This window comes from Lactuca saligna, chromosome 5 (genome assembly GCF_052625555.1).
Source record: "Lactuca saligna cultivar CGN05327 chromosome 5, ASM5262555v1, whole genome shotgun sequence".
Classification (NCBI taxonomy): Eukaryota; Viridiplantae; Streptophyta; class Magnoliopsida; order Asterales; family Asteraceae; genus Lactuca; species Lactuca saligna.
Window position 1 is genome coordinate 86,104,984 of NC_136421.1, and position 12,513 is coordinate 86,117,496.

The 12,513-nt window shown below is 33.8% G+C and overlaps 1 protein-coding gene across 1 annotated transcript; it reads left to right on the forward strand.

Moving 5' to 3' along the window:
• Positions 1-885: 885 nt before the first annotated feature.
• Positions 886-2,500, forward strand: LOC145045502 (uncharacterized). The gene is made up of 5 exons (XM_078993825.1): positions 886-1,360; positions 1,439-1,615; positions 1,698-2,183; positions 2,292-2,344; positions 2,411-2,500. The coding sequence occupies exons 1-5, from the start codon at positions 886-888 to the stop codon at positions 2,498-2,500; spliced, it is 1,281 nt and encodes a 426-aa protein (XP_078849951.1).
• Positions 2,501-12,513: the final 10,013 nt, after the last annotated feature.

Sequence of the window (12,513 nt, forward strand, 5' to 3'; positions counted from 1 at the left end):
TGCATCATACAGTTATATATACGATCGAGTTTCAAAAAAGGGGTCTTCCACATTGTCACATATGCCTATTTTTAGAAAAAAAGTCTAAACTTCCAAATCCCGAAGACATAGATTGCGTTATATATGCTGAGTTGCCAGACAAGGAACTTGAACCAGATCTGTATCAAATTGTTTCTAACAACATGATACATGGACCTTGCGGCAATGATTTTCCATTTATGCCATGTATGAAAAATGGCAAATGTTCTAAAGGATTTCCAAAAGACTTTACAAATCACACATATATTGATGATGATGGTTATCCAGTTTACCGAAGATGCGACAACGGAAACAATGTTGTGAAAAACAGAGTTTCTTTGGACAATAGGTATAAAAATTAAATTTTTATTTATATAAACATTTACTTCTTTATAAATGTTATCTTTTATGGGAAAGATATGTTAAATGATCTTAATTTTCTTTATGACATTTTCTTTCTTTTTTAAGATATGTTGTTCCATATAATAAGACACATTTGAATCAATACCAAACCCATATGAATCTTGAGTGGTGTAATCAATTTTGATCAATAAAGTTCCTTTTTAAGTATATTAACAAAGGTCCATACAGGATGACCGCGTCTTTTTACGACGCCAAAAATAAAAAAAAGAACATAAAGAAAATAACGAGCATTATGAAATTGTTGTTTATTACAATTGTCGTTATATTTATGCTTGTGAGGCATGTTGGAGACCTTTTAGGTATGACATTCATTATAAAACACCACCTGTTGAAAGGTTGTCGTTTCACCTACAAGACAAATAGCATGTTGTGTTTAAACCATCACAACGTGTTACTAATGTTGTTTCTAAACCAACTATTGTTGCTTCTCAATTTTTGGCCTAGATGGAATGTAATAGCTACGACAAAAAGGCAAGGGAGTTATCCTATGTTGAATTCCCAACTCAATATGTTTGGAATAAATCAAATAAAGTATGGACAAGAAGAAAAACAAAGACAAAGTCACTTGGCAGAATTAATCACGTGTCTCCCAAGTTTGGTGATGTTTATTACATGTGCATTTTGCTCAACAAAGTAAAGGGTCCTACTTGCTATGAAGATATTAGAACGGTTAACGAGACCGTTTATGACTTTTATAAAGATGCTTTCTACGCTCTTAGTTTATTAGACGATGATAGAGAGTACATATCTTCTATACAAGAAACACATCATTGGGCCACTGCTTCTTTCTGTAGGTCTCTATTTGTTATGTTGATTATATCAGATAGTCTATCCCGACCTCATCGTGTTTTTAAAGAGATATATAATTGTCTTTCTGATGATGTCGTTCATGTTTGTAAACAAGAAATAGGCGTGAAAGGTACATTCACACAAAATAGCGTTCCCACTTTAATTGATATTATAAATACGTTATTTCATTACTTTTTAATGTTTACAGGTTTGAAGCTGAAATCGGAAGCAATTTACCACCTAACATTGTCATACATTGAGAAATCTTTATTGAGCTGTGGATTGAGTTTTAAGCAAATACCTAATATGCCATTACCTGATCACAAATATATTCAAGATTCTTGCAATATGTTAATTCAAGATGAACTTAATTATGATCCGTCCAGTCTTGAATCTGAACATCAACAACTGCATTCAAAATTAAATGTCGAGCAAAAAAAATGTATATGATATAATTATGAATGCAGTTAACAGAAAAAAAGGTGGTGTCTTTTTCCTCTATGGGTATGGAGGAACAGGAAAAACATTTGTTTGGAAGACAATGTATGCTGCTATTAGATCTAAAGGTGAAGTAGTTATTAATGTTGCTTCAAGCGAAATTGCAGTACTCTTGCTTTTTGGTGGTAGGACAACACATTCAAGATTTCATATACCAATCACCTTGAATGAGAATTCGTTTTGTTCTATTACACCAGGTAACGATGTAGCTGCCCTGTTGAACAAAGTGAACCTTATAATTTGGGATGAAGCCCCAATGATGCATTGTTATTGTTTCGAAGTAGTTGATAGGACACTTATAGATATTATCTTTCCTATGAGCAATGATAAACCATTTGGAGGCAAGACCATTGTATTTGGAGATGACTTTCGACAAATTCTTCTAGTAATACAAAGAGGAAATTGTTCAGATATTGTGCAGGCATCATCGCATTCATCAAGATTATGGCGTGAATGTACAGTTTTACGTTAGACTGTAAACGTGAGGTTTCAGTTCGGTTGTGCAAACAATGATTTCCAAGAGACAAAATCATTTGCTGATTGGATTCTTAAAATTGGTGAAGGTACTATCGGTGGTCCTAATGATGATGAAGTTGAATTTGAATTTATAGAAGATGTAATCATTCCCTCTACAGGTGACCATATTCATTCAATTGTATCATCCATTTATTCATCATTTCAGAACCATCTTGATGATCCATTGTATTTTCAAGATAAAGCTTTTTTGGTCCCTACTAATGAAGAAGTTGATGTATCAACGACTACATGTTAGAATTGATGAAAGATGAAGGGAAAACATATCTTAGTTCAGATTCCTTATGTGAGATCGAGACATAAGATTCTTTTGAGGAACCAGTATACTCTCCGAATGTGTTGAACGCTTTTAAGACCTCCGGAATTCATAACCATAAACTTATACTAAAAAAAGGTGTTCCGGTCATGTTGCTTCGTAATATCGACAAAACCAGAGGACTATGCAATGATACTAGATTACAAATCGTAAGGCTTGGAAGACACGTCATTGAAGCACGAATCATATCTGGTAGATTTTTCAAAGAGACTACTCATATACCTCGCATGAAGTTGACCCCATCCAATTAAAAAATTCCATTATGTTTTCAACGTAGGCAATTCCCAATAGCAGTTTGTTTCGCTATGACCATTAACAAAAGTCAATTGTCATTATCAAATATTGGATTATACTTGCGTAGATTTGTCTTCTCCCATAGTCAGTTATATGTAGTTGTTTCCAGTGGCGGATCTAGAAAAAAATATTACTGGGATCCATCTTATATGAAAAATTAAACACAAACTTGAACCTAGAAAAAAATTTGAAATTTTGAGGTTTCTTTGAGAGTTTTTCTGTTAAAAATATTACAAAAGTATGTTTTTCAGCAAAAGTGGGTGCTAAAGGGATAATTTCAGCAAAAAATAATTTTTTAAGGGTTGTTTTTCAGTAAAAGTGGGTGCCAAAAGGGATAATTTCAAGAAACCATGAATTTTCTAAAGATTATTTTAGTAAAGTGTGGTTAATATCAACCTTCAAGTGGGGTCCATGGACCCCCCTTATTACACTGTGGCTCCACCACTGCCTATTTCTCGTGTAACAAGCAAAAAATATTTGAAGGTACTCATATGTGATGATGAAGATCGTTCAACTAATAAAACAAAAAGCGTTGTCTATAAAGAAGTCCTGCAACGTTTATAGCTATTTATTGATTTCAGTGTTCTTCTTCACCTTTCAATAATAACAATAGCCATAAACATTCTTTTATAATTATTATGCAATATATATATATATATATATATATATATAAATGTTTTGGTAATTTTTTTAATACGTTCTTCGCGTTTAATGTGAGTTATAATCTAGTATATATATATATATATATATATATATATATATATATATATATATATATATATATATATATATATATATATATATATATTTCACAACCTTTTTTCGTATGTCCCTTCAGTTTTGATATAATTTTGATAGTACTTGCCGAAGAATAAAAAAAATTTGAAAATCGAAAGGAATGGTGACAGTCGTCGGTGGGGTTGAGTGGGCGTGTTAAATCAGCCGGTCCATTTGCGTGGTTTGGTTGCGCCTACTAAAGGGACCATTCCAGAACTCTCCTTCGAGTGTGGACCCTAAGTCAACCTCCAAACTTTTACTCCATTTCATTTGTCTTTTTCGCAACCCATCCATAGTCCCATGATCATATACTTAGAACCCCATATCTTAAATTCCTAAAAACCTTCGTTTCATACTATTACAACAAAAGCAACTTGATCATCTCATTCTGACAAACAACTTAGGGGTCAATGTAACGTATGGATAAGTGTATCGATCCCAACAAGGGCTCTTCCAATAAAAAAATAAAATAAATAAATAAATAACAAACTTAATATAAAAAATATAGAGCAATCTAAATGAATGTCTTTGGTTTTATATGATTTAACCATTATATTTATCTATTATATTTTATCTTTGTTACTAAAATCTATTAATTTTAAAAGAATATCTCTCGTCTTATTTCAGATTAAAATGGACATAACTTTCTATTAAATAGCATCTACTTTTGGGAGATGATTTTCTATTTACTCCAATGTTATGTGTATAAACTTTATTTTTTCCGAAAAAGATGTATACCGCTAAACAAGAAATAATGGGTTATACTCATCAAGAAAGAAATATTTTTTAAAAGTAATGAGTTGATCGAAATAAAATATGATGATTGAACTGTAAAATACTCAAGAACGAAGTTGTTGCATACCATATGTATCTTAGCTGACTCTGTCCAACATTCATGTCCAACATTCATACCTGGTATTCAATATTTTTTTTTATTTTAGATACCATCATGGTGATAACAAAATGAATGAATAGACTCGACCCTGAGAGGGTGTAGAGGGTGTAGAGTGTACAGCCATATAAGGTCTGAAAAAAAAATAGTGTTAGAGTTTTATTCGATTTATCTAGTTTCTATATAAATATATATTATTTTGTCCAAACATTTTCATTAGATGCTTATAATTCAGCTCGCATGAACGCCTTCCTTTAGACCTGTACAAAAGGACCGGTTTCGGACCGAATCTGAAAAAATACTAGGGCCGGATTGGTCAAAAACGAGGTTGGACCGAAAAAAGACCGGCTCAAGACCAGTCTGAGACGTTCTGAGACCGAACCAGATCATTCCGAGACCGACACAAGACTGGTCCAAGACCATTCCGTGACAGACTGATCTTAAAAAAGATCGCAAGCCAAAGTTTATTAATATATCATTTTTGTGTTAATTACATAATTTTTAATCATACGTTATCTAACTTCATTTTTTTTTTTTTTTAATTTGATTAAACTTTAGCGTATCATTTTTAATAAAGTTTAATCTATCATTTTAATGATACACAATCTCTTCATTTCTTTACGATTTCCACCTCCAAGTTAACAACGAATCAATTACGAAACTTACATAGTCGGCCTAGGATGTTTTTCAATTGAATAGATACAAGAGTGAACCGTCAAAAGAACAAGAGATCGATTTTTTGGGTGTTTGACAATGAACTCGATGAGTTCCATAGAGGACTCGACGAGTTCACTTGCCAACTCGGCGAGTTGACTCGTCTGGTGCCATATATTTCAATTTTTTTGGTCAGATTTTGATTGGGATAATTACCATAACTCGTTTTTAATGCATATTTGATTTTTCTAATTGGTTGAGATATCCTTATCAAAATCTTAAGATTTGGTTAAATATGGATAATATAAGATTATTTTTATTCAAATATTTAATCTAGAATTTTGGCTAGTTTCAAATTGCACCCTCTGAGTTTTGGAATTTAAAATTTAATTAAAAGTTTAATTTTGAAATATAAAATTCTAAAACCTTAGTATTTTGGAAAGTTTTAAAATACACCCTTTTTGTTTTTGTGATTTAAATTTAAATTACAAATTTTAATTTTGGAAATTTAAATGGAAATACATAGAAGTTATGATTATGGATTTTATTAATAATTTAATTAAAAGATTAATTAAAAGAAACAATTAATAATTCATTTTTTATTTATAATTTAATTAAAAGAAACAATTAATAATTCCATAATAAGGTTTACAGTTAATTAAATTAAAAGTTTAATTTAAAAGATTAAACCACTTAGTATTTTAAAAGTTTAAGATACACCTTTATACTATATAATATCAAAAGTTTTATTATATATATATATATATATATATATATATATATATATATATATATATATATATATATATATATATATATATATATATATATCCGGTAAGAAAATTTTTTCGGTAGGAAGGTAAAAAGTTTTTTTTTACATATTTTTTGACGAACAAAAAAAATGAATCACTAGATGATTCATTTATAAGATGATTCACAAGAAAAAATTCTCTAAAAAACATTTATATGATTCATTTTTAAGTAAATTAAGAAAAAATCAACTTTTATGACAATTTTAGTGAATAACAACAAAATCATTATATAAATAAATCATCGAGATGTTTTTTCAGAATTTTTTCTTGTGAATCATCTTACAAATAAACCATCTAATTATTCATTTTGTTTGTTCGCGAAAAAAATATGTAGAAAAAAACTTCTTACCTTCCTACAAAAAATTTCTTTCTTATTTGATCTTGACTCTCTCTCTCTCTCTCTCTATATATATATATATATATATATATATATATATATACACATACATATATACACATACATATATATATATATATATATATATATATATATATATATATATATATATATATATATAAGTAAAAGCAAGTCTTACCGTTAGTAGGTTTCATTCACGAAGCTGATCTATAAGTGGTGTTTAAGGAAGCGGTCTGTAAAATGACCGCCATTAGGTATCCACTCTTACCCACCACACTCTTGACTAGCGGAGGGTCTTTAGCTGAACGAGTAGGATACGATGTCCTCATTAGTAAGTATAATGAAAATATAAAGTAACTAAATGTTTTTATAAATTCTCAATCTCAGTTACTTTAGGAACATGTGGATTTGATGCTAACCTATGAAATTGCACGTTGCACCTTATTGGTAGTTAGCGGAACGTGTGTGGTTAACCGGCACACTAATATGGTACTAATGAAGGATGATAATGAGTAGCTCGTAAATTATCATTGATCAATGGAACGTGTGTGGTTAACCGGCACATTGATTAGGTGTTGAATGACATCGAGTGTACCAAGCTAATTTGCATGGTTATTCACACATTGTTTGTGATCGTCGGTATCCTAGTCACAAAATTGAAGGGCATAATCGAAATTAAACATGCCATTGAAAAGTTCAATGAGTCTCAATAGATCTAGGAGTTTCATCTAAGACCTAATTCGTTAAAATTTTGTTTTCGTGGTGGAATTGGTAAATCGTCATTTACCTACCGCTAAATAATTTGCAATTGGATTACAACATCCTTCTTTCGAATTGTGAATTATTGTGCTGGGTCTTGGCCTTATTATTTCATTTGGGTGTTATATTAAGGATTAAATCAACTAACTTGAATATCTCCCTTTGTAGATGTCTAGTTCAGACAACTGTGGTTTTCCTCAATCCTTTGGAAAAGGCTTTCCTTATGAAGATGATCTTCCACATAACGATCAAGGAAAAAGATCAATCCCTTCTTCGTGTGCAGGTAGAACTGGAAATCATACTTCTCTTCCTCCATCTTCTTTGGTGATTCTCCCTGACCCATGTTTTCATTGACTTGAAAAGTTCAAGGTTACTCAAGCCCTATTGGCAAGCAAACACCAAGATGGAAAGTCTGTGTGTGCACACATCTTGAAGATGAAATCACACCTTGATAGACTAGGAATGTTGGGTGTCTTTTTCCTGAGGAAGCTGGTTGTTGACTTGGTTCTGAAGTTACTTTCTGAGTCATATGGTCAATTTGTTAAGGACTACTATATGCCAGATCACGACGTGACCCTGACGTGACCCTTATTGATCTAGCAGAATTGCTTATTGATGTTGAAGCAGGAATGCTGAAGAGCATTGGTCAAGCAAAAGAGTTTAAAGGATCAATCTCCCAAAGTTCCATGGACATTGACAGTTGCAACATTGGAAGTCCAGAAAAGTTATCTCTTCCTAGTAAGAGAAAGGATGATTCTAAGATAGTCCCGTGTACCATTTCAAAAGAGTCCACTTGTTTCTATTGCCAAGAGAAAGGACATTGGATGCGAAGCTGCCGTATATACCTGAAAGATCGCAAGGATAGTAAAGTTAAATTGTATGACTCTACTTCAGGTATATCCACTATCTAACTCTATTGAGTTTCTATTTATAGATTCTTAATACATGATGTAATAAGATTGCATTTTCAGTCTTGTAGGATCGAAGAAAATGAAGGAAGCTTAAAAGAAGAAGTAAGCTGAGTCTGATTGTGAAGAGATAGATTTTAATCACATGGTTCAATGATCGAATTTTTGAGCTGCTACTTAGGAGTTAGGATAGATTGCTTAGTAATATTTAGTAACATAGTTTTCATATTTATTTGCGTTGTAAGGACAAGTTTTTCCGCATGTTATTAATATTTTTTTTTGATTTTATCTTATTTAATGATATCCTTGCAATGACCTTTGTGAAAATTGGTGTTTATATTTCTATTGTTAGCAATATTGAAAATGGATTTGATTATGTGTTATATTGTTTGTGGTAGTGTTTTAATTTACCAAGTGAGGAAGGATTCACATCACCCAAGTTTCAGTTGGATAGAAACTTGGAATCAAATGATTTGAATTGTGTGATGTATGAGAATCTTCATCTTTGGGAAATTAATACTAAATTCCTTGTTCACATATGTATGCAAGTCAAGTGAAAGACTGAAGGATCTAGTTCACATTGATGTGTACAAGTCAGATCCACCACAAAGGATGATAAAGGCTATTTGTCATGATTTACTAATGGTTCAGTAAATATGATTATACTTACAAGATTAAGTATAATTCTAATACCTTGAAAAGTTTCAAAGTATAGCAGAACGATAAGAAGAATCAAATTGGGCAGAAAGATAAAAGTTTCTCAAATCCTAAAATAAAGGAAAGTACTTTAGTATCGTGTTTTTGTTGGATTTGGTGTCTAAGCACATAACTATAACTGGTATTACTTGACCTGATAGTAACATGGTCCCTTTGGATTGCCTTCACCAGTGCAATTTGATAGGATGGTTTTATAAGAATAAGGTTATTTATAATTTATTAATATATTATAAGTATAATATATTAGTATGATTATTTAATTAGTATTGTCCAAGAATTAATTTGGAATTAATTTTGTGGGCAAAAGAGACTAATTAAATATGGATGGATTGATTATGTAAATCATTTATACTTATAGTATGGGCTAAGAGATCTATGATTATGTATGTGGGTTAAACCAATAATGTAACCCATGGAGGTTAAACCCATGGATCATAGGAATGTGGAAAGTCATGGATCATTAGGGTTTACAAAGTGTAACCCTAGCACTTGCCACAACTATAAATAGACCCTTCCATACACCAAAATCAGTTGCACCAACCATAGAGACAAGTAACTTATTCTCTTAGAACCTCCTCTTGCATATTGGTGTTTGTGAATCATTAGAGGCATCACACTTGAGGTTCTTAAGCTTTCAAAGGTCAAGAACTTTACCCTACTCAAGAAGTATGTATCCTAACTATGTTTTGATTATGTATAACTTCAATTGTATGCTAGCTAGGGTGAATACTTTGGAAAAAGAAAATGCATGTATAATTTAGAGAAAACTTAGATCCAAAGAATTTAGGGTTGCATGTGCACTTATGAAGTGTAATACCGCTAAATACCTGTCACACCCCAAAACCGGAACGACAGAAACGTTCGGAGGTGGAGGACGTCGTTTTTAGTATTACAAGACAAGCATCATAGTAAGCAATGTAATGAACAACCATTTCATTAGAAAGAAAGTGTTTACAATATGCGTGTTCACAAAACATAGAGTACATAACTAAATAATCAAAACAAGACTTGGAGCAATACTGCTCCATCTTCTGAATTCCCAGTGCGAGTACCTATCTACTAGTTCCCTAAGAATACAAGTTATTTGAAAGAGTTTATCAGCAATTAAGCTGGTGAGTTCATAAGGTTTTTGTAACGACCCGTCTCTGGTATGTTGCTTTTATATTATTTATTTTAGAAGTTTGTAGAGGGACTCGACGAGTCTATGGACCGACTCGTCGAGTAGAGTCGTGATCTTGGGCAGCGTTTAGATCGGCGACTCGGCGAGTCCATATTCGGGACTCGACGAGTCTACCTACCAGGTAGAAACCCTAAATCCCCGGGTTTGCACCCTATTTAAACCATCTTATGAGCCCCCAAACTCATCTCCTTCACCCTCAAAGCATTATTTGGCAAACCCTAACCATTCCATTGAGTATTTGAGCTTTTCTTGTCTAAATCTTGAAGTTTTGAAGAGAAGAAGGAGGCTAGATCCAAAGGAGAAGAAGAAGATCCAAGTTTTTGCACCCATTTCAGAGTATCTTGAGGTAATAATCGGTTTCTTCCTGTTTTGATGATTGGTTCTCCTTTATAAGCATATTTAGCCCATTCTTTAGCTTGTTCTTAGTAGATAAATCATATTGGATGGATTAGCTTTTGGATCTAGCCATGTTTCAGTTCCAAAAACGTAGATCTATCAACTTTATGATGCCATTTTGCATGATAGCCCTAGATCTACTCTTCCAAGTGCCTTTTTAACCTTTATATCCTTTTGTATGCATTTGTACAAGTAAAGTTGGGAACTTTACGTGGTAAACTAGCCTTAGGAACTCAGATCTATGTATTGTATGCAGTGGTTTTGAGCAGAATCGAGTTTTTAGTAATTGCATGCATGTGACTCGGCGAGTCGTTCTTCGGACTCGGCGAGTCGAGTCGCGAGTCCCCGATCCTTCCCCTTTGAGTGATTCCGAGTGGAGACCAGTGAGTAGTGGAATGGACTTAGTGAGTCGGAGGTTAGACTCTATAATGGAGGGACTCGGCGAGTTGTTCATACAACTCGGCGAGTCTAAGGCAATCTTCATAAATTCAAGAACAACTCGTCGAGTTGTTCATACAACTCGGCGAGTCGGATGCAGATAGTCTGAGTTTAGAATCAAATGGGAACTCATCGAGTTTAAGCCATAATCGACGAGTAACAGCAAACATGGTTAAGAAATGAGAGTAGGGACTCGGCGAGTTGGCGGCCCAACTCGGCGAGTCATGTCAACTGTAAGTTGACTTTGACCAGAAGAGTTGACCTTAACTAGGAGAGTTGGCTTTAGCCAGGGGTAAAAGAGTCATTTTACCCCAATACAGTTATTAGTATTTTGATTGAGTGTATTTGTGGAATTGTAGCCGGGGAGATACCGGAGCAGCAACAGATAGCTTCCAGAGCCATACGCTCAGCAGCCAGATCACGAGGTGAGTTTCCTTCCAATGGGAATGGGTCTAAGGCCACAATGTCGGCCCGTATAGCTAGTAGTAGCTTCCGGACTTTGATCCGATGCAGATTTTATTATGTTTGATGCCTTCGTGGTTCAGACACGATTTATGTGTTATATGTTCCAGGTTACAGCCCGATGTAGTATACTGCTTATGTGTTAGTTGATATGTTTGTGCTATGCTATGATCAGTAGTTCCGGACTTCTATCCGATGCAGTTAGTTCTGGACTTCGGTCCGATGCAGTTAGTTCCGGACATCGGTTCGATGCAGTTAGTTCCGGACTCCGGTCCGATGCAGTTAGTTCCGGACTTCGGTCCGATGCAGGAGGCAAGGCCTCAGTAGTTCCGGACTTCGGTCCGATGCAGAGGGCAAGGCCCTGGCTAGTTCCAGACTTCGGTCCGATGCAGTTTCCGGACTTCGGTTCGATGCAGTGGGCAAGGCCCAGTATGTGTTTATATGTATCGTATGATATGTGGTAGTTTGGGGGAGCTCACTAAGCTTCGTGCTTACAGTTTTGGTTTTGGTTTCAGGTAGTTCCGCAAGTAAAAGGAAGAGCTCGGGTTGATGGCACCGCATACACCACAGTTTCAGCTGTCCTGGGAGATGTTTTAGTTTTTCATAAATGTGATTGATACAGTTTTGATACAGTTCTACTGAACTATTAGTTACTGTTTTGAAATATTGATGTATGGGTTTTACTATGTGATATTATTTTAGTACTTTTAGTAATTATTAAACAAAAATTTTTGGGTCGTATTTTGGAATGTTTCAAGTTGGTATAAGAGCCTTGGTTTGAGGGATTCAGATACACTGTTGGGTGTGTCTGAACTCAAACTAAGGAAACAATAAAGATTTTCAAAAGAAAAACATTTTGAAAATGATTTTGGAAAAAGAATTTAGAAAGAAGAAGAGTTTTATAAAAGGAAAATGGTGTGGCGTATGCAATCAACCGAGCTCAAGTAAGTACTCCCAAATTACCCATACAAGTTATGTTATGATTACCAGTTTTAATTTCAGTAGAACAGCATGCTAGAATAGGACTAAGGATCTAGGAGGATGCCTTATGTGCCTGCTATATGTGCTTCAGCTTTTCGAAATTTGCATGCTAGTATTGAGTAGACAATAGTAGGATAGCCCGTTAGGGTTATGCCTGATAGTATGAGCTTAGCATTGTATGCTAGTACAATATCTAGTTATGAGAATAGATTTGCTGGAATAAATTTCCTGTATCCGAATGCTGCTTGCTTTGTGCTTTGTGGGACTCTGAGTGGTGGGAGTTAGCCATTAGGTGAATACGTCACAT